This window comes from Anopheles marshallii, chromosome 3 (genome assembly GCF_943734725.1).
Source record: "Anopheles marshallii chromosome 3, idAnoMarsDA_429_01, whole genome shotgun sequence".
Classification (NCBI taxonomy): Eukaryota; Metazoa; Arthropoda; class Insecta; order Diptera; family Culicidae; genus Anopheles; species Anopheles marshallii.
The window spans coordinates 12,117,250-12,138,484 of record NC_071327.1 but is presented as its reverse complement, the minus strand read 5'-3'; the positions used below and the strand labels follow the sequence as shown (position 1 = coordinate 12,138,484).

The window sequence follows — 21,235 nt, the reverse complement described above, 5'->3', positions numbered from 1 at the left end:
GCCGAAATGCCGGTGTGAGTATAATTTTCTTAATTAACCATGTATTATATTTTCTAGGTGGTGCAGTATGTACTTGCAGTTCGCAAGGGTAGACGAGAATTGAAACCAGACCCACCTCCGCCTCCACCGAAGGAGAAAACTCCTGAACCTGTTGAGGGTGATTCCGGAGAAGCGGTAAAGACCGAATCCAACGAAAAAGAGGCGCAGGGCGAAGGCAATGAAGCCACAGCTACAGATGTGGTCAAACAAGAAAATACAAATCTTGCCGATAATGACAGAGAAAACGAAAAGGAACAAACTGGAGATTCCGAGAGTAAGGAAACCGAAAGTAAAGAAGACCCATCTACGTCTACTGCAGCAGTTCCAATGGAAACGGAACCAGAAAGCAACACAAATGCTGAAAAGATCGCAGCTGAAGGCGACGCTACTGCTGACAAGAATTCTGAAAGTGAACAGAAAGAACCTGCTGCTGCTGAGCTTTCCAAAGCAGATGAAAAAATGGAAACGGATGAACAGGAAGAAGCAGTAGTAAAGCCAGATGAAAAACATAGTCCGGCAGAAGAGATCACAGATAAAACGACTGCAGCAGAAGTTGAAGAACAGGCAAAGGAGTCTGCGGATGTAGCGAAGGAAAATATGGAGATTGACGAAGAACCTCCCAAAACTGTTGCCGAGGACACAAGCACGGCAGACGATAAAAGTTCGGCTCAACCGAATGGAGACGCAGGGTCATCGCAGGTACCTTCTGAACAAGCTGAGGAGAAAAAAGAGGTAACGGAGGAGAAAACTGTCACCGGCGAAAGTGTAGAAAAGATGGAAGCGGACGAAGTATCGGCTGATAGTGAGAAGAAGCAAGAAGAACCATCAGCTACTGAAGTCGCCAAAAAAGAAGTAGGTACTGATGAAGCCGAGCCAAGTTCTGAAAAGAGCGCGGAAGTTGTCAAGCAAGAAGAACAGGAAGGTGCGGTAACAGAAGAGGAAAAGAAGCCAGAACCCGTGTTCATCGATGTGGAAGAATACTTCGTGAAGTATCGCAACTTTTCCTATTTGCACTGTGATTGGCGTACGGAGGATGAGCTGCTCAAAGGGGACAAGCGTGTAGGAAACAAAATCAAGCGTTTCCTCATGAAGCAACAACAGCAACTAAACATCTTCGAAAGCCTGGATGAAGAACCGTTCAATCCGGACTTTGTAGAGGTTGATCGTGTTCTGGATGTATCGGAGCTGGTCGACGATGAGGGCAAAACAGTGAAACACTACCTTGTGAAGTGGAAGAGTTTGCCGTACGAAGACAGCACCTGGGAATTGGAGGATGACGTCGATCAGCTGAAGATCGAGCAGTACTACAAGTTCAATAAGATTCCACCAAAGAGCGAGTGGAAGACCAAGAAACGGCCGCACCCCGACCAGTGGAAGGCACTGCCGGAGTCACCCACGTTCAAGGGTGGCAACAAATTGCGTCCGTACCAGCTGGAAGGTTTGAACTGGTTGCGCTACTCGTGGTACAAAGGCAACAACTGTATTCTGGCCGATGAGATGGGGCTGGGTAAGACGATCCAGAGTCTCACGTTTGTCAACTCCGTGTACGAATACGGCATTCGTGGACCATTTCTGGTAATTGCACCTCTATCAACCATTCCTAACTGGCAGCGCGAGTTCGAAGGTTGGACGGAGATGAATGTGATCGTTTATCACGGATCGGCTACGAGTCGGCAGATGATACAGGATTACGAAGTGTATTATCGTACCGAGACGGGTAAGCTAATCCGTGACATCACGAAGTTCAACGTGCTAATCACCACGTTCGAAATGATAGTGACGGATTATCAGGATCTAAAGAACTTTACTTGGCGCGCTTGTGTGATCGATGAGGCACATCGTTTGAAGAACAGAAACTGCAAGCTGCTCGAAGGTTTACGGCAGTTAAATCTCGAACATCGTGTTCTGCTTTCGGGTACACCACTTCAGAACAATGTGAACGAACTGTTCTCGTTGCTGAATTTCCTCGAGCCGAGTCAGTTTGCGTGCAGCGAAGAATTCCTGCGCGAGTTTGGAAGTCTTAAGACGGAGAGCGAGGTGCTGAAGCTGCAGGCACTGTTAAAGCCAATGATGTTGCGGCGTTTGAAGGATGATGTGGAAAAGTCACTGGCACCGAAAGAGGAAACGATCGTGGAAGTCGAGCTTACGAATATCCAGAAAAAGTACTATCGGGGTATTTTGGAGCAGAACTTCTCCTTCCTAATGAAGGGCACAACATCGGCGAACATTCCAAACTTGATGAACACGATGATGGAGTTGCGAAAATGTTGCATCCATCCGTACCTGCTGAATGGAGCGGAGGATCAGATTCAGTACGATTACCGACAGCAGCATGGCGAGGATGCAGAATCCTATTATAAAAATTTGATTGTGTCATCTGGTAAAATGGTACTGATTGACAAATTGCTGCCAAAGCTACGGGCCAATGGCCACCGTGTGTTGATTTTCAGCCAGATGGTGCGTTGTCTAGACATCCTCGAGGATTACCTGATGTACAAGAAATATCCGTTCGAGCGTATCGATGGGCGCATTCGGGGTAACTTACGACAAGCTGCTATTGATCGTTATTCGAAACCGGATTCCGATCGGTTTGTATTTCTGCTTTGCACGAAAGCCGGCGGTTTGGGTATTAACTTGACCGCAGCCGATACAGTCATCATCTACGACAGTGATTGGAATCCACAGAACGATCTGCAGGCACAGGCACGATGTCATCGTATTGGACAGCAGAAGATGGTTAAGATCTATCGGTTGCTCTGCCGCAACACGTACGAGCGAGAGATGTTTGATAAAGCATCGCTTAAGCTCGGTTTGGATAAAGCCGTCCTGCAGAGCATGAACACGGGCCAAAACAAGGACGGCACACAGCGACAGTTGTCGAAGAAGGAGATCGAAGATCTGCTTAAGAAAGGCGCATACGGTGCCGTGATGGATGACGACGCGGGCGATAAGTTCTGTGAGGAGGACATCGATTCGATCCTGCTGCGACGTACGCAGGTCATTACGATGGAGAGTGAAAAGGGATCTACTTTCTCGAAGGCGTCCTTTGCAGCTGCGGCCAACCGTAGTGACATCAATATCGACGATCCCGATTTCTGGAACAAATGGGCTAAAAAGGCGGAAATTGATCCGACCGCTTGCGAGAAGGACGAAACGGAAGATCTGGTTATAGCGGAACCGCGACGTCGTACGCAGATCAAGCGTTATGGACACGATGACGGCGTGATGGACATTTCGGATGAATCGTCGGGTGAGCAGGGCAGCGATGGTGAAGAGGGTGGTATAGGATTGAAAACTCGCAGCAAACGAACGCGCGGTGCTAAGGAACGTAAGAAACTTCAGCAACAGATGCAGCACGACGATTATGTTCCACGTGATCGAGAAACGCTCGCGGTACTCGGCGCTGATGAAGTTTCGTACGGCAATTGGGCACGGTCGGAGTGTTTCAAGGTGGAGAAGGGATTGCTGTCGCATGGGTATGTTACCGATGAAGGCAAATGGAAGCGGGAGGTAAAGAATTGGTTTGTTCATTTAAAATTTTGTTCTCCACATTTTCATTCACAGCTGGGCGCGTTGGACAGAAATTCTCGAACAGGGACAGTTCAAGCGTGGTTGGCGAGAGCAAGACGTTGAGGATTGTGCTCGTGTAATTGTAAGTGTAATTTGCATTGTGTTATGGAATGTGTGCATACAGCGCGTAGTTAACAAACATTCTAAATTGAATTATAATGATGACCGCTATGCTAATATTGAGGAAACTTTAGGTTTTCGCTGAGTAAAACACTATTGAACTTCTCACAATAAAAACTGAATTTGGACAATTGTTCAGAATTTTATGCTGTACGTGTTGCAATAATAAACGATTGATGTAATATATTTTTCTCTTTGTCCATTTACAGCTACTGTACTGTTTGGAGCGATATCAAGGTGATGAAAAAATCAAGAATTTCATTTGGGACTTGATAACGCCGAACGAAGGTGGAGAACAGCGTGAAATCGCACGCAATCACAGCGGTCTGCACAATTTGGTGCCTAGAGGACGCAATGCCAAAGGTAGTAATTGAAAGTTCTGCTAACGAATGGAAACAAAATAAACTAATCCATAATTGTTTAATTACCCTTTTAGGAAGGAAATCATCTTCCGCGTGTACCACACCGAAACGCGAAGCGTCTAATTCCGCTGGCATGGGAAGCAATGGTGGCGGCTCTCCTGTAATAGCTCAACCGGCAGGATCGACCACACCGGCTCCCCAGTGCAGCGGAACGGCCGATGCGAACGAAGATGCATCCTCGAACTCATCTGGCACAAAAGCGGAAAAATCGGCCAAATCCGGCTCGGACACAGGCGGCACAACGACACCCGTATCCGATCCACACCACTGGAGCAAGGACGAAAAATACGATACCGAGACACTGCTCGACATTAACTACAAGAAACATCTTACCAGACACGCAAACAAGTGAGGAAGAGTGTGATGAAACAAACGCGTAGGCGCGCGCAAATGTTTCGATGCTTTTTCGCTTCGCCGCACTTATGTCGACGGCATCGGGGGCTACGCCATTTGGCTTCATCTTCATCCGATCTGTCGCCGTTTTCTCCGTTTGCTCTTTACCATTATTGTACTGTAACGGCGATGGGGTGTTCAAGATGATACCAAGCATAAATAACACGCGGGGGAGGGTCGACAATTCGAACCGCACGAGACACGTTTCACTGATATGTTCTTCTCTTTTATTCTCTTTCTCGTACTCTTTTTGACCGTGTTATACAGGGTGCTGCTGCGCGTTCGTATGTTGTACTACATAAAGCACGAGGTGCTTGGTGATTTAGTGAATCAGATCAACGAAGGTGCCAATGCCAGGTATATTTGTCTGTTCGTTGTCAAAGGGCGATCGTTTTTTGGTGCTTTCTCTTCCCGTCTCTTATCCTTCTTTCCGTCAGTTTCTAATTCATCTTCCTGTTAACACCTTTACACATTGCCTGTGATCCTTTTGATTCTGTTCGTTAACGTCATACGTTGAAATTCGAACGTGTGTGTGTGTGTGTGCTTTTGAAACGTTAAAAGCGCAGAATCCCCTTTCCACAATCACACTTACACGTTTAAAAAAGGATATGTTTATGTTACCGCTATGTCTGTAATGCAAAAAACTCATTTCATTATCTATTACCACTAGCAGAAGCTGCTACAGCTTAAGCAACCCTTACTAAACTTCCAGTTCCATTTTTGCTAATACATCATCATCCACGCGAAAGTAAATAACTGTGCCTAATTTTCGTCCATCCATATTTTCACCCTCGTATGTTACTCACAGTCCATGCACAGCGAAGAACGTAGATGGTCTTTCCCGACCTGTTATTATATTTGATTTTCTTTTTTATTGAACATGTTATCTTTCCACTGAAAATAACAAGTTATTTTATTTTGAGTGTCGTTTGACTTGCTCTACTGTCTCCGTGGTTGTGCCATGTGACGACATTTTTCTTTTGTTTTGGTACATCTGAAAGAGTATGGTTATACTTTTTTACAATTTCTCATAACAATCGTTTCGCAAGTATCGTAATTGAAAATTGTTTATTTTGACTAGAAAAAAAAAGTTTGCATTTTCTCGACATTTGACAACATATTCTTTCATAATGTCGTGTTTTTATTTTATACAGATTTTTTACCAATCTAAATGTTGTTTGTTTCTATCTGTTTGATGTTTATTTATCTCACGATTGGTACACGGTATGAGGTTTGTGTCGAATTAAAATGTATTGATAAGATGAAACAATCTCTTATGACACTTTCAAAATTGTCAGTTTCAATATGTATGTTTGCTTTCCTCTATTCGTATTGTTAGGCTTTGTACAGATGTGTGGGTTCTTCGCGTTTGTTGTTCGTACTCTGAGTACTGTGAGAATTAGCAGTGATTGTATTTTTATGAGTATTGAAAATTGTGCTGAATTTTTTGTTTTGTTTTTTTTTTTTTGCTCGACAATCTTTATCACAAACTATTTTCATTGCTGTATCATTCCCGCTGCACAAGCAAAGAAACAAAGTAAAGAACAATGCGTAGAGCTTACCATCTGTACAAAATCTTACTTATTCTACTCTTCTTTTTATGGCCATTTTTTATTCAATGTTTGAATAAAACTTTTTGAAGATCGTACGTACCACGCGGTTTGGTGATACCGCAGAGCGTGTTATTCCTAACATACAAGTTTGGTCCATCATTTAGTAAGGTTCTGCTAGTAAAGGGTAATATTCAATCATACGTTTTCTCTCAATCGACATGTGTATGAATGTGGACTACTTTTGTGGGTTTCTACATGTATGTATGTGCGTGTGTGATAATAGATAATAGATGTTGCTGCAAAGCAAATCGGCTGTTTATTTTAAAAAAAAACAAGATCATAATCGAAATACTCCACTATTGAGCAAACGGAAAATGGCAAGTCGAGGCGTGAAAAGAAAAGGCAAAAAACGTTTATCAAAAAATCACGAAATTGCTACACGAACTTCGAAGGAGGAGAATGTCTTACAAATGCTCTCTTGAGGAAGCAACATAAAATTTGACTACGTTATATTTTGAATTAGTTTGTCTTACCTGAAACATGCTTAAGAGAAAAAAAGAAATCTATTTTGGTTTTTGTTACTCTGAGTTACAATTTTGCAACTAATTGCTACACAATTGGCGATTGTTATTTGTGCTAGCGTTTACACATATCCCTTTGCTTATTTTTGTTGTTGCGATACGTTACAAAACATTCCTTCCCTGTTGGCCTCCGTAAAAACCGACGGTCCTCTCTAAGATCTTTCCCTTTCCTTATCTTCTACAATACCCCGATGGAAGCATTCTGCAACGTCCTTCGCCCTTTTTTGTTGTTTAATTATATCACTCCATGATTATGAGCAAATTACTTACGTTTTTTCTTACGTTGCACTTCGCCACCCATCCCTCCTTCACATGGCCACCCTTTGCGTGTGGACGCGTGCGTTGCGAATGTGTGCACGTGGTTATCGTGTGTGCTACGTCCGACTATCACATTGTGTTACCGTCTGTAGCGATCTCCCAATTCGGCCACCGCCTACGCCCGATCAGCTGCCGTGCTCATGGTGGAATCCAAATTGTTGCGATCGAAGTTTGTTGGTGGGAACGTACAAACATGGCTGCGAAAACTACCGTGGGATGCGGGCGGATCCGATGCTCTGCTTCCAGAGCCACTGCGGTCCCGGTGACGGCACCATCGAAGAGGCAACGATTGTTAAAGAGTAAGTTCTCGTACCTATTTTCTTATTCTGTTCTACTACTGTTTACTCTCTCTCTCTTTCTCTTGTTTTTGTTAGTCTGTTAAATTGTATTTTTTTTCTTTTGTTTTCCAAAAAGTACAAGTTATTTGTGCTGTGTAAATTTTAATCGTATTTTAAATTTATAGTTATATTTTTGTTTTATTTTTACGATCTATTTAAACGGCTGCGTGTCTTTATCCTTTTTTTTGTCTAAATGTTCAGCTATTATTCGCTGGGAATCTCGCTATAAGCATTCCATTTCTTCTCCGCATTATAGTGTCCAGTTCATTTGAAGAAAACTGTAATTTTTTAAGTTTTTTTTTCTACAATAATCAATGTAAAGTTGCTGTATAAATGTGATTTGTATGTTTCCTTTTTATGTGATCTTCTCTACAATAGTTTCTATATCGTGTTGATGTTTGTTTCCACACCTACCGGCGGAGCGCGAAACATCCGGTCTATCGTAGTAGAACACGTTCTCTGCAAGGATCCGATTTATCAAACCCGATTGTTTTTTAGTTCTCCTCCAAACAAACACTTGCTGGCACCGATCCGAATTCGACGTGGCTCGAAACTGATTCCATTTTGTTTTCGTCGAAATTTCATTGTTTGTTCATTTTGTATCGGATTAATGCAATCTTTTCGTGCTTCTATACATATTCACTGTTTCACATATATTCCCACTGACAAGGTGTTAGAAAAGTGTCCCTTTCATTTAACAAAGCAACGAATACAAATCCGTAATATGTTTGGAAAATAGCATTTAAAATACACCACAACCCAACACACTTCATAGCTCCAGCAATGCATATTCATAGATAATATCAATTCAATCAAACTTCTCCTTCACACTCTCACTGGGAAGCTTTAGCTGCATTACCACGAATCGTGTCTTATGTTGTACCTTCATTGTTGTGACAGTATCATCTTCGAAAGGGTGCTATCATTTTGTTTTATTATGATTTTTTAAATGAATAATTCGATGATTTACACTAACGGTGCACACTTTTTTATGCTTTCCACAGAAATGATGATGATGCGAACTCTAAGCTGGGTGACAATGAGGAAGACCCGGAAGATGGTGTTCCATCGGAAACGACACGATCGGCATCTGTCGGTATCGAATCGAAGGATGGTAAGTGTACGCTCATTCCATCGCCGCGTATTCATTTTCATCTCCCCATTATTCGTCCATGCCCCGGTTTGGTAAAATTGTTAGTAATGGTACCTTTAGAATTGTCCCGTTTTCAATGTTTTTTTTTTATTGTAGTTTATTTTTTTATCGTTGGGTCCTGAAAAAAATGAATTTTGCTGTTTTTTGTGTTATTTTTTATTTAATGATAGACAAAAAATGGGATATTGTTCATAGAATGCACCTGAAAGTTTGCACATTGTATTTGGGTTGCTAGCCACACAACTAAATTTCCGCATTTTAGTGGTTAATAGATTGGTCAAGGAGTTTGAGTTACCAGTTTCACTTTGGTTAAAAGCGTTTTGAAGCGCAAGTTTAGGATGATCGCTGCCCCTGCAGTCGAAAACAGTGTCAAATGTACATTAAATATCGTGTGAAGAAAGTGTGAAGAGGGCGTAAAATTACAACAAAATTGTGCGGTTCAACCAAATATCTAAACTTAGTTGTATCAATTATGTAAATACACATACACACCCATTCCATCATTAGTCACACAATCAGATCTCTCACATCCCACCGTCATCACGTAGATGTAAAACAGCAAGTTATTAGACAGTAGATTTGATTTATCCTAACAACTGCCCCCTTTTATTATAACAAATACTAATCTAGATGATGAAGAATCCACAGTTGGTACGGCTAGTGCAGCACCGACGCCGGCCCCATCGGACATGAATCCGGAGCTGGCCTGGCCATCAATGCAGGATCTGAACACTCGATTGCGGCGCGTCATCACATCGTACCAGCGCAACTACAAGAAGGAAGAACTGAAACAGCAGCAAAAGGCGAAGGTAAGACAAACTGTGCAAATCTTTTATGTTGATAGTTGGTCTCTGTCGGTCAATGAAACACATGTCCGTAAATGTTGCTTTCATGTGGTACCACCATCATTACATTATGCACTTGCTTAGTATGTAGAGTAACATGCATGGAAAACGATCCATATTCGTTCCTTCAAATATCAGAAATCGTCCTTATTTTTCATTAGTTATTTATGTTGGTTTTCTAAATTCAGTCGTTAAGTTTTGTCGTGTTTCATATCTTTTTTGTTGTGTAACTGTAGTTAAAAGGTTTTTGTTTATTTTGAATACGTTGTATTACTTCAGCAAAGATATATGTTTACAGAATTTTGCAGAATTCGCAGTTTCTATTTTATTTGTGTAATGTTTTATCATTTGTATTTTGTTGCACATCGACACACTTAGTACCGTAGCAGTTATTAGAAAAGTTTGTAAACTAAATTGTTTCGATAAGAAAGATCTTCGCCTGGGAGAAGAACATTTTATAAACAATATTTGATAAATTGTCTTGATTTTTCATGATACTTTGTTTCATGTTTGGCTACGAAACAAACATTTAAACTCTCTTCACTCAGGGTTTGAACATGCATATTCACTCTCGCGTTATTGGTTTGCATCTGCTGTCATTTTATAATTTACTTTACTCGTTTTTTCATGCATCTAACAACCATTTGAAGCGCTTATTTATCACTTTGCATTTGAATAAGCAAAGGATTATATACAAATTACATACATTATTTTATGTATATTTCTCTCTCAAACACGAAACACCACACTTCCTGTCGGATGCATCATCGATTGGATTTGTTGTCGTATTACGTTGTCTGCAATGGTATCATATCGGTTTTCGAAATTCCCCTATTCACAACCAACGCTATCCACCGATTGCATGCAGCTACAGACGATAGTTCCTCCGCCCGGTACTCCTACCCTCTCTGGACAAACGTCTTCATCGCCATCAACGCCGTCGACAACACCTGGCCCAATGATCATAACGCCTGCACAGCAACAAGGACAGCAGGGCCAACTGACGACGTTGCAGCAACAGCAGCAGCAACAGATAGCGGGTCAGATTGTCGGTCCAGGTGGTTCGCCAATGGTGGTAGGATTAAACCATCCTGCGGCCACTGGTCCGTTAGGTGCTGTTGGAGCTAGTGGTACGGGCGCCGGGGGTATTGCTCTCGGAGCTACTGGAGGTCCACAGGGTAAAGGTGTACAACAGCAGCAGCAGCAGCCACTACCTTCGACAAGTGGTAACAGTGGCACTGGTGGTCTGCAAGCACCTACCGCTGGTATGCCGACGGCAGCAGACTTCAGCCTGATGCTCAGTCTAGGCCTTGGCCTGAATCCGGCCGATCCGAATCAGCTGGCGAATATAGATCTTCAGAAGCTAGCAATGTATTTGGTTAGTATTGAGTATATTCTAAAGTGTTCGCTTTATTCTATTTTACTTTATTTTCACGCTGTTTAATGCTGAGAGCTTTGAAAATTTGTGCAAATCTTTTGGATGATTACGACGAGGTTTAATTTCAGATCAGGTTTATTTGCGAATAACAACCGTAACAAGCAAGACATTTTCTTAGGCAAACTTTCGCCATTTTTTTTTATAATTTATTTGAATTATCTGAGTAGAAATGTATTAGTTTCGGTTATGGGCAGTATGTTTTACGTTTTAATGTTCGGGAAACACCAGTAACGTGGCTATAATGAATAGAGTGTGTCACAAGTAAGGATAGACATTTTGTGTTGTAGATATGTAGGATCGTATTGGAACGAAAACTACGGATACAAATAGTAGCGATCTTTGAAAAAGGATTTGTAGTCAAAAGATTTAATATAACATTTGTACAATTTTTAGAAAATGGAACGCCGTGAGAAAAATGAGCAGGTTATGCGCGAACGAGAACGTGTTAGGTTGGACCAAATACCAAAGAGATGGACCCGTCGCGAAGAAAACGAATTCATCCGCGTCCTCACAGGCTATGGTATCGATTTGCAACCCAACACCACCGTCCCTACACCGGACTGGAGTCGGTAAGTGTATTTGTTTTCGGCACGATCATTGCCTACATGCTCATTTTTGTGGATTTGCAATGTCATAACAAACCAATGTGGTCCTCTCGTTTGCAGCTTTAAAGTGTTCGCCAAGTTGGATAAGAAAACGGACGAGAATTTGAGCGACTTTTACAAGGTGTTCATTGCGATGTGCAAACGGCAAGCGGGTGTTAAGCTAAGCGATGACGAGAAAGGCCTCGAAGGTCTGGTAGATGACGTGACGGAAGATCATGCCAAGTTGATCCTAGATCGGTTGGAGCTGTTGTCGAAGGCGCGTCAGATAGTGAAACACCCTAAGCTGGAAGAAAACATTCGTTTGTGCGAGAATAACCTGGACACTCCTGACTGGTGGATTCCTGGACGACACGATCGGGAACTACTGCGAGCAGTCCTGAAGTATGGTATTTACCGTTCGGAACAATTGATTCTTGCGGATTCCGAATTTCCATTCTATGAATCCGCTAAAAAGTATTTACAACAACTTGAGATGCAAATTCAGCTGCAAAACCAACAATTGCTAAAAATGCAAGCCGAAGCTGCTGCAGCTAAAGCTGAAGCAGCACTTCAGGCGGCATCGGAGGTTACTGCATCCCCTGAAAAGGTTGCACCTGTTGTAAATGCCGATTTGCCCATCAAAAAGGAAAAGGACAGCGTCGTTCCCGTTGCTGCAATGGAAGTTGTTGAAGAGAAGGCTGCTTCAGATGCATTGCCAATGGTAGAGCAGGCAGCTTCATCAGTCAAGAAGGAAGTCGATGATGTTCCTGAAACGATAGATTCTGCTGCTAAACCGTCGACGGAAGTCGCTACGCCAGTTGCAAGTCCCGTAAAAGAACCTTTGACAAGCACGGAAAGCCCAGCGGAAGAGTCCAAACTGCATGAATCAACCGAGATGTCGAAACAACAAAAGATTGAATCAGAAAACGAAACCGCCGAAAAAACTTCTCCTGCCAAGGTGTCGGTTGAAGAGGAGTCGGTAGAGAAAGAATGTTCGAAAGGAAAGACTGAAACAGGTCAGAGTGTATCAGAAAAAGAAGCTGACGATGAACCGGTTAAAGCAGTTACATCCCCTTCCTCAGATTCTCCCATCAAACTCAGTAGCGATGTTGAGATGAGTGAAGAAGTGAAGGTAGATGTGCAATCCGTTAAGGATGCCAGTCCAGTGCCAGAGGAAGATGTGTCGGTTAAAACATCTGAGGAAAACAAAACGGATGAAGCAAATGCTACTAACGCGGATGGCAAAGAAGTGGACGAAAAGAATGAAGAACAGGATGAAAAGATCGATAAAGAAGTTTCGGCAGTAACTGAGCACGAATCAGCAGTATCGGTGGAAAACGGAAGTGATAAACCACAACCGGAACCTGTCACTGGTGATGATAATAAAATGGAAGTAGACACTGCCAGTTCTGAAGATAAGGCAACAACCGAAGTACCGTCAAAGGAAACGGAGCCGTCGACTAACTCTGGAGAAGTAGCTGCTACCGCGATGAAGGACGCTAACGAATCAGTTGATACAAGCAAGGATTCTGTCACGGACAAGGAGGACAAAGAAGAGAAAGAGACAAAGGACGAGGAAAAGGACCAATTAACGGAAAAGATGGAAACAAATGAAGCATTAGCTGTTGCTAGTGATGAATTGGAAAAGAAAGATTCCGATGCCATTGCTGTTGATCCTACGTCAGTTAAAAGTTTGGCTATGGAGGTTGATGATGATCAGACGGTTGCCGAAAAGGAAGACGAAAAGACTGCGGTTCCGGAGCAGAAGGAAACGCAGCAGGAGCCAGATGTTCAACCCATGGAAGAGGCATCAACAACCGAGCCGGTTTCGCCCGGAAATTCGAACAAAACGGATGATGAAAAGAAATCCGAAGTTGCCGCTCCAGAGTCTCCAAAAATGGAAACCGAAGTGGATTCATCAAAGGTTTCATCAGAAACGGAAGAAAAAGAAGAAACCGTTGCGGAAGCTAAGAAAGAAGATACCCGTGAAGAAGAAGCAGTTGAAGCAGCCGCCGAATCACCGAGCCTAGTGAAAGAAAAGTCACTAGATGAACCAGCCCTCGACAAGGAGAAAACGGAAGTAAGTGCTGAAAAGGTAGCTGATTCTACTGATGCGCCAAAAACACCTGTTGAAACAACGGAATCAGAAGCAGCTACTCGTTCGTCACCCGCTAAGGACACCAATGAGGGTACGACCTCGGCTAGCGATGAAGAGAAGAAATCAGAATCGGAGCTTGAGAAAGGAAAGGACGTTGATGTTAAGGACGTTGAACCTGAAGCTGAGAAGACTGTTGAAAGTGTCACTGAAAAATCAGTTAAACAAGAAATGGAAGTAACGGCTGAAGTTGTTCAAACTGAAAAGACTAGTGAGGCTGTTGCTCCGGTAGATGCTGTGACGGTAGAAGTAGCTAAACAACCTGCTGCTCGTTCACCATCGCCCGACGTTATTATCGTAGAGGAGAAGAAACCAAACGAAGTGAAACCGATTGTGAATCTTACCGATGAGGAACGTTGCACACAACAGACCGCTGCACTGAAGGCGCGCTTCCCCGATTTGGAAGTGTTCCAGCCGCTGATGAAACTGAAGCAACTGGATAACAGCCTTACCAAGGAAGATTTGAAGAGTATGTATTTTGCGTGTGTGCTCACTTACAAAATACTCAGTTGTAATGTTTTATTGTTTTCGGTCTATTTTTTCTCCCTACAGATATGAGCAAGTTCGCCAGCATGATCGATACATCGATGATCGTAAAATGGTTCCGAGATTTTGCGCTCGAACGTCGCGTCGGCCACATCATCTACTGCGTCGAGCATGGCGAGTGGCCAGTAGGCAAATCGTATTCGGCCTACACGGGCTGTCTAGGTATCGATTTAGACATTCCACTGTACGAAACGATCAAGCGCATCATTCCGATGAACGATGAAGTGCGCCGGTCAGCATCGAGTACGCCGGATGTAATTACGATCACTACCGATCATCAGAATGCAAAGCAGATCAGCAATCAGGCTGCGGCAATACAGCAGCAGTCTGGTGGCGTCGGTGGTATCCCATCCGCTGGAGGAAGTATTAGCTCGGGCAGTAGCGTTCTTGGAGCGACGTCATCGTCCTCGGTGGCGATGAACCATCAGTCTATGTCGGTGGCCGCGGCAGCGCATGCTGCTGCTGCTGCACATGCGGCAGCTGCGGCCGCTGCTGGTGTGACTGTACCGCCTGCAAGTAAGAAACGCAAACGCCACATTGCTATCGATGTTGAAACCGAGCGAGCGAAATTGCATGCGCTACTGAATAATACCCAGAGTCCAGGTAATGATTGATTTCCCGTTGGAGGCGGTAGTTTAAGTTGTTCGATTTTGTTTAACTTTTACTGCTAATTACGACTCAAAGAATAGCATATGCATAGTTGAACAATGTATTACATTTTACTTTAAAGTTAAAACATATCGTTATATCTCAGTGATTTTTGTTGCATCATTTATGGTGGTCCAACTTTCTGCGAAAAGGCGCTTAACTACTAAATCTCTGCTCAGATTACAAATCAGAATATTTTATTCACATTGCTGTTAAGGGCCTAAATGTTCCAATATTTGCTTTTATCACTAAGTTGTGGTAACATTATTTAAATAGTTTGATGTAATTCGACATTTGAAAACAAATTTTATTTATTTGGTTAATCTTGCACTATAAGTAGCTCATGTTGTTTATTTAACGAAAAACCACTGTTTTTATTTTTGTAGTTCCAACTGGAAAAGCGCAACCTTCACACACGGCAACGTCAAACAGCAGCGGTGCTGGAAGTGGTCTACAGTGGAATGACGATGACGTGCAAGAGGTGGTTAGCAGCAGAAGTAACGCACGGGGTGGATCGAATAGCGCAAACTCAAACGTATTGCAGCCTCCACCTGCGCATCAACATGGCCCACGGAACCAGATGTCCTATCCGAAGCCGCAACTCATTCCTGGTACTTCCAGCACGCTGACACCAATCGATTTGTCTTCCAGGTATGTGTTCAAATCGACAGAATTTGATTTTGGCTTATGGTGCTTATTTGGTGTGTAATACCCATAATTAAAAAAAACTCATTCCGATTTTACAGCTATAGCCTGCCCAAAGTGAACATTGCTGATATGATCAAAAGCAGCAGTGGAATGGGAGGAAGCGGTGGTGGTCCAATGGATCTGAGCGAGGTGCAGGACTTTTCGATCGGGAAGAACAAAAAATCCTCCAACAATCAGCTGCCGAGTGGAATCAGCATTACGAGCGCTAGTGTATCGGGATCTAGCATGATGCTAGGCCACCAGCATCAGCAATCGCCCTCGGCTGCAGTGGCTGCTGCAGCTGCTGCCGGCAAGGGCAAGTTGAATGATATGTTGTCCAAACTGATGAAGAAGAACAATGTCAGCGTGCCGATCGAAGAACCTCCGCTCGGTAAGGAGAAGAAGCGACGAAAGCTGGACGAGATTGTGCTTGGTCTTTCGGCAGCCAAGGAGCATAAAACAATTTTCGGCGATCCGACACCGCCCGGTGGAAGCTTCTCCGGTAGTTCTATGAAGAAGCCGCAGATACCACCTTCGGTTTCGGTGACGCCTGCAAGTGCACCGACGTCCGTCAGTCAACAGCCACCGCAGAAACCATTCACCATTACCGTTACGAGCGTTCCGGGCAATCCGAAAGGCAGTCAGGGATCATCCGGCGTTGGTGGTGGTTCATCGACGAGCAGTGGAAGTAACGCGGCGGTGGCTGCAGCGAGCATGCAAGCTGCGTTGCAAGGCCTGTCCGGTATGAGTGGAGGGATGTCGACGAAGGATAGCCTGAACGCACTGTTTGCCCAGGCGGCGCAGGTCGAACAACAGTCGTTCCTGAAACAGCAGCAGAAGCTAATTCAATCGTTACCAGCTAACTCGCCGCAGCGCAAAGCATACGAAGCTATGTTCGCTGAAATGAAGCAGGCGGCCGAATTGAGTTCGAAGCTAGGCCAGTATGGCAGTGCACACGACGCCAAGGTGAACAAATGGCTAGCCGAACAAACGGCCGCTCTGACCGAGCAAGCGATGGGTATGGATTACCTCTCGCGGTCTCGCTCGAGAGGAGGTGGCGGTTCATCGGCGCAGAATTCACCACAGGGTGGATCGAGTTCTCGTTCGACGCGAGGCTCAGCCAACAGTCTACAACAACAGCAACAACAACAGCAGCAACAACACCATCATCAGCAACAGCAACAACAACAGCAGCAACAGGCTGACAGCAATCCGATGGCGTTCAATTGGAAAAACTTGACCGGTGACGAGTACGTTGCCGTAATAAACAAGATCAATGGCAAACGATTGACAGGTAACAAAGCTCCGCAATTGAAGCGACTAACGCAATGGTTGGCTGACAATCCGGCGTACGAGATTGATCCAAAATGGGCAGAATCTATCACGCTCCCCGGTGGCCCAGCGACAATGTCGTCATCCAAGGGTACCGACGGTGGTTCTACATCAAAACAGATGCGGGCAGCAAACGCAGCTGCGGCAGCTGCAGCGAACCAGTACGGTTCGTCTGGCGCTGGAGGCGGGCAACAGTCGTCCTCCGGTTCTGCGTCGTCGTCATCGTCAAAGAAACACTCCCAGAGCAGTAATAATGCCGCGGCGGCAGCTGCCGCTGCTGCTGCGAGCATGCAGTTCCCGGGTCTGGCTGGACTGAATGCCAATCTGCTCTCCAGCATTCCCGGTTTGGGTAGCTTCGATCCAAAGAACAACCCACTCCTAATGCCATTCGGTGGCATGCCGGGCCTAGCCGGGCTCGGTGGGCTTGGTAATTTGGGCAACATGAATCTCTTCTCGAATCTGGCGGGACTGGGTGGGCTGTCTGGTGCAGGCGGTGGAATGGACGCTCAAAGTCTTGCCGCCATGATGGCTGCTGCCGGTCTAGATCCAACCGCGGCTCTCGGTGCCGCAGCAGCTGCAGCCGCTGCCGCTGGAGGAGGTGGTACTCCTACTAAGGGTGGAAACACTGGTAGCAAATCCCGCGGCAAATCATCGGCGTCACAATCGTCGGCAGTTAATGATGGTGCCGGCACCTCCTCTTCAAGCAGTTCCGGACAGCAAGGAAGCGGATCGTCCTCCAAAAATCAGCAGCAACAAGCGGCCGCTGCGGCGGCTGCCGCAGCTGCTGCAGCCAACAGTCAGTTCCCATTCTTCTTCCCCAACCCGAGTTTGTTGTACACTCCGCTTGGATTGGGTGGTCTAAATCCGTATGGACTGCCCGGTGTAAGTGGTAGCAGTACGGGCACGTCCTCGTCAACGACTACCTCCAGACAGTCGCAATCGAGCAAGCAGAATTCTCGCGGTGGTGGTATGGGATCCGGTGGAAGTTCCTCTCAGTCGGCGTCCTCGCCCGGTGGCAGTGGGAAGGGGCGTGGCTCATCCAGTTTGAGTCAACAACAGCAACAACAACAACAGCAAGCAGCGGCGGTAGCAGCCGTACATCAGCAAGCCGCCCGTGAAGCGGCACAACTTCAGCAGCTATTGCTACCGCATGACACACACCTGCTCGAATCGCTCACAAGGTCCGCCGGTTTGGACATATCAGCCGCAGCGGCAGCTGCTGCTGCGGCCGCAGCAGGACAGGGCAGCGGCTCTACCAGCGGCGGCAGCGGTCGCGGCTCATCAAGCGCCTCAGAAAAGCAACGGGCACGGGAGAGTGCGGCAGCACAACAGGCCAACAAACAGGCACTGGAGAAGCTAGAACGCGAACGACGAAAGATCCTGGAAACGCTGACGGCAGGTGGTTTCCCGGCAGATTTGGCGGCAATGCAGGCAGCATTTAGTGCCACCAGCAAAATGCCCTCCTCTTCACACTCGTCCTCGTCGTCATCGAAGGGCGGTGGTGGCAGCAGTTCGGCATCTGCCTCGGCACAAGCAGCAGCTGCTGCAGCGGCAATGGCAGCTATGTCATCTAAGGACATGCAGCTACCGATACCGCCCGAGTTCAGCCAGGCGCTGTTTGCGGGTATGGCCGCGCACGCCCTGTCTGCATCGGCCGGTGGTGGCAGTGGTGCAGGGTCTAGTGGATCGGGCGGCGGTCGATCGTCCTCGCCATCGTCGGCGAAGAAGGCACGCGAACACCAGGACCTGAAGGATGCGTTCGAGCAACTGAGCAAGAACCCGATAGAGCTGCTCGCTCGCAGCCTAGGCGTTGGTCCGGCAATTTCGCTCATCCCGACCTCGTCATCGTCTTCCTCGCCAACTCAGTCGGTTTCGGAATCGAAACGAGCGCGACAGGAAGCTGCTCAACTGCAACACCATCTGGCTAAGCTCGACGCAAAAGCACTCTTGATGGGAGCTGGTGCACAGGATGAGATGAAATCATCGTCATCACGATCGAGCCGCTCTAGTGCCGCGGCTTCCGGTTCGGCCTCGGAATCATCGGCCGCTGCTCTGCTAGGTTTGGATAAGGTCACGCTAACACCGGTTGCAGCGGCCAGCATCGCTGCATCGCTGCCGTCGCAGACCACCATCTCCTTAGCGCCTTCTCCACTGCCCGGAGCGGGGTCGTCTTCTTCGCTGAACCTAAGCTCCAAGAGTCCGGCCCTGTCGAACTCGTCGTCATCGTCGAGTACTGGTATGTTGGAACAGAGGGAGCGCGAGCGCGATCATCATCATCGCGAACGGGAAAGGGAACGGGAGCGAGAACGAAGCGAACGCCACGAGCGTCACGAGCGCGATCGGCTCGAGCGACTTGAGCGACGAGAAAGGGACGAACGTGCTGTGGCAGCGGCTGCCGCAGCTATGGCAGCAGAGCGGTTAGAACGAACCGCGGAACGAAGCTTACGATCGTCGGTGGAAAGTAGCATCGCGGCAGATCTTAGCCGTGCGGCTGCGGCCGGTCTATCCGTCTCGTTGGCGAATCCACCGGGTGGTGCTGGTGGAACGTCATCATCCGGGGGAAGCAGCAACAGCCTGCTAGGCACAACGTTATCGTTGTCGGCACTAGCAGGAGGAAACCCACAGAATCTGTCATCTGGTAGTGGATCGACGGGCGCATCCAGCTCTACGAGCGCTGCAGCAGCGTTAGCAGTTGCACCGTCACCGGTGGAAGGTGGAAGCGGCACACCAAGCAAGGGAAGTAGTGGTGGTTCTGGAGGAGGCAATCACGATATGGACCTGGAGGATTTGATTGCTCCTTCCAAACTGTCCAAATCGAGCGGTGGTGTGTTGAATGACGAGGAGGTAGATCCACAGAAGCAGATAATGTTGCTGAAGCAAAAGCAGAAGCTGCTCCAGCAGGAACACCTGAAGAAGGTGCACGAAGCCCAGGAGGCGCAGCGCTTGATAGAGCAGCAACGAATTTTGGCGTCAGCTGCAGCAGCTGCTGCCGCAGTTGTTGAGCAGAAGCAAAAACACCATCAACAGCCAGAGCACAACAGCAGTGGAAGTGCCGTTGGTGAAGACCCTTCGGACCATGCGGCATCGTCTGTCCATGGTAAGGAAGACGAAGACAGAGGGCTGATGATGTTGGACCGTCACGCACCAGTGAAACGGCGCCGTGAGGAAAGTCACGAAATGGCGGACGATGTGGATAAGGAAATTGGCACCACGTCGGTTCCTGCAGATCATCAACGGCACGAAATGGATCTGAGCCATGATGATTTGTCGAAACGGGCGCGCGATGAAAGGCCGGCTTCCAGTGCCAGCAACATGGCAGATCAGCTGCAACATGCACGTTCCGATGCGGCAGGAGGATCGTACGAAGATCACGAAATGATAATGATGGGAGGCGGCGACAAGTCAACGGCGGGCACTTCCGAATCCGACCACGAAGCATCCGGTGTCGGCGGCGGATCGTCCTCCTCGCATCATCTGGATGACGATCGTCGACGCACATCGCGTCGCCATCAATCCGCACACCACAACCAGTTGCTGGACGGTGGGGCCATCTCCGGCGCGGAGGACGAAGCAAATCGTTCGGAGTCGGAAAAATCCATCCCCGAAACGGCACCATTAGCATCGTCGGCACGCAAATCTACCCGGTCCAGTACGGACGCGGCCAATTCCAGCGGATGTGAGTCCAGTGCACCGTTATCGTTGGCAGGCGGCTCGTCCTCCGCCGCACTAGCGGCATCGGTTAACGCTATATCCGGTGGTGGTGCCGGTCGAAGAACGACGCGCAGTAAACGGCCCCGAAGCGGTGAGGATCTGGAATCGGCGCTCGGTGTACCGGAGCGGAAGCGCGAACTGCGGTCCAGTGCGGGACGGCAGGCGGCCGCAGCTGCCGCACGGATGGCAGCGGAAGCGAAAGCGGCCGCGGCGGCGGCAGCTGCCGCAGCAGCAGGCGGTACGTTCTCGGACAGTAGCACCGGTTCGCTGAATCTATCCGGTGGCGGTGGCAAGGACCAGCACGACTCGGATAAGGATGATCAACCGATTTGACTAAAAATGAATAAATGACGCTTATAAATGTAGTGTTAGTAGTAGCCCGGGTAGAGATAAAATGTGTGTAGGATGAGAAGAGACACACGGGAATACAGTGAATGTTGTGTTGTAGTAAGTAGCAAAAGGAACTCTCGTACCTCTTGTTCATATAGAGGGAGAGAGGAGGGATCGCGATGCAAGAGATAAGTTATAGCTGTAGAAACTAATGTACTAAGCAACCAACAGTGGACGCGGTCACGACGTACTGATATTACACAAAACAAGGCCAAGACACAGCAGCAACCCCAGCATAGGTATCGTACGTTAGGAGGCGGCACTCTGTGCTCAGTTATGCGATATAGAACACCGTGCTCGTTGGTGTGTTTAAAACGCACTCTTTAAGCACACTCGGGGGATGTGTGTGTGTTTGATTGTCAACCGTTAGACGCTATTAGATGACCACACGTTCCTTCCATTTTGTGGGCGG

General features: G+C 46.8%; 1 protein-coding gene across 1 annotated transcript in view; it reads left to right on the top strand.

The window, feature by feature from the left end:
- LOC128710840 (uncharacterized) overlaps window positions 1-20,766 on the top strand; it is a 34,569-nt gene extending 13,803 nt beyond the window's left edge. The window contains exons 4-17 of the mRNA XM_053805695.1: window positions 58-3,515; window positions 3,604-3,691; window positions 3,939-4,092; window positions 4,166-4,499; window positions 4,812-4,901; window positions 7,089-7,295; window positions 8,339-8,448; window positions 9,118-9,296; window positions 10,201-10,710; window positions 11,164-11,339; window positions 11,436-13,978; window positions 14,062-14,658; window positions 15,090-15,354; window positions 15,450-20,766. Of these exons, the coding sequence (XP_053661670.1) occupies window positions 58-3,515; window positions 3,604-3,691; window positions 3,939-4,092; window positions 4,166-4,499; window positions 4,812-4,901; window positions 7,089-7,295; window positions 8,339-8,448; window positions 9,118-9,296; window positions 10,201-10,710; window positions 11,164-11,339; window positions 11,436-13,978; window positions 14,062-14,658; window positions 15,090-15,354; window positions 15,450-20,766 (14,028 nt within the window). The remainder of the gene's footprint in view (window positions 1-57; window positions 3,516-3,603; window positions 3,692-3,938; window positions 4,093-4,165; window positions 4,500-4,811; window positions 4,902-7,088; window positions 7,296-8,338; window positions 8,449-9,117; window positions 9,297-10,200; window positions 10,711-11,163; window positions 11,340-11,435; window positions 13,979-14,061; window positions 14,659-15,089; window positions 15,355-15,449) is intronic.
- Window positions 20,767-21,235: the final 469 nt, after the last annotated feature.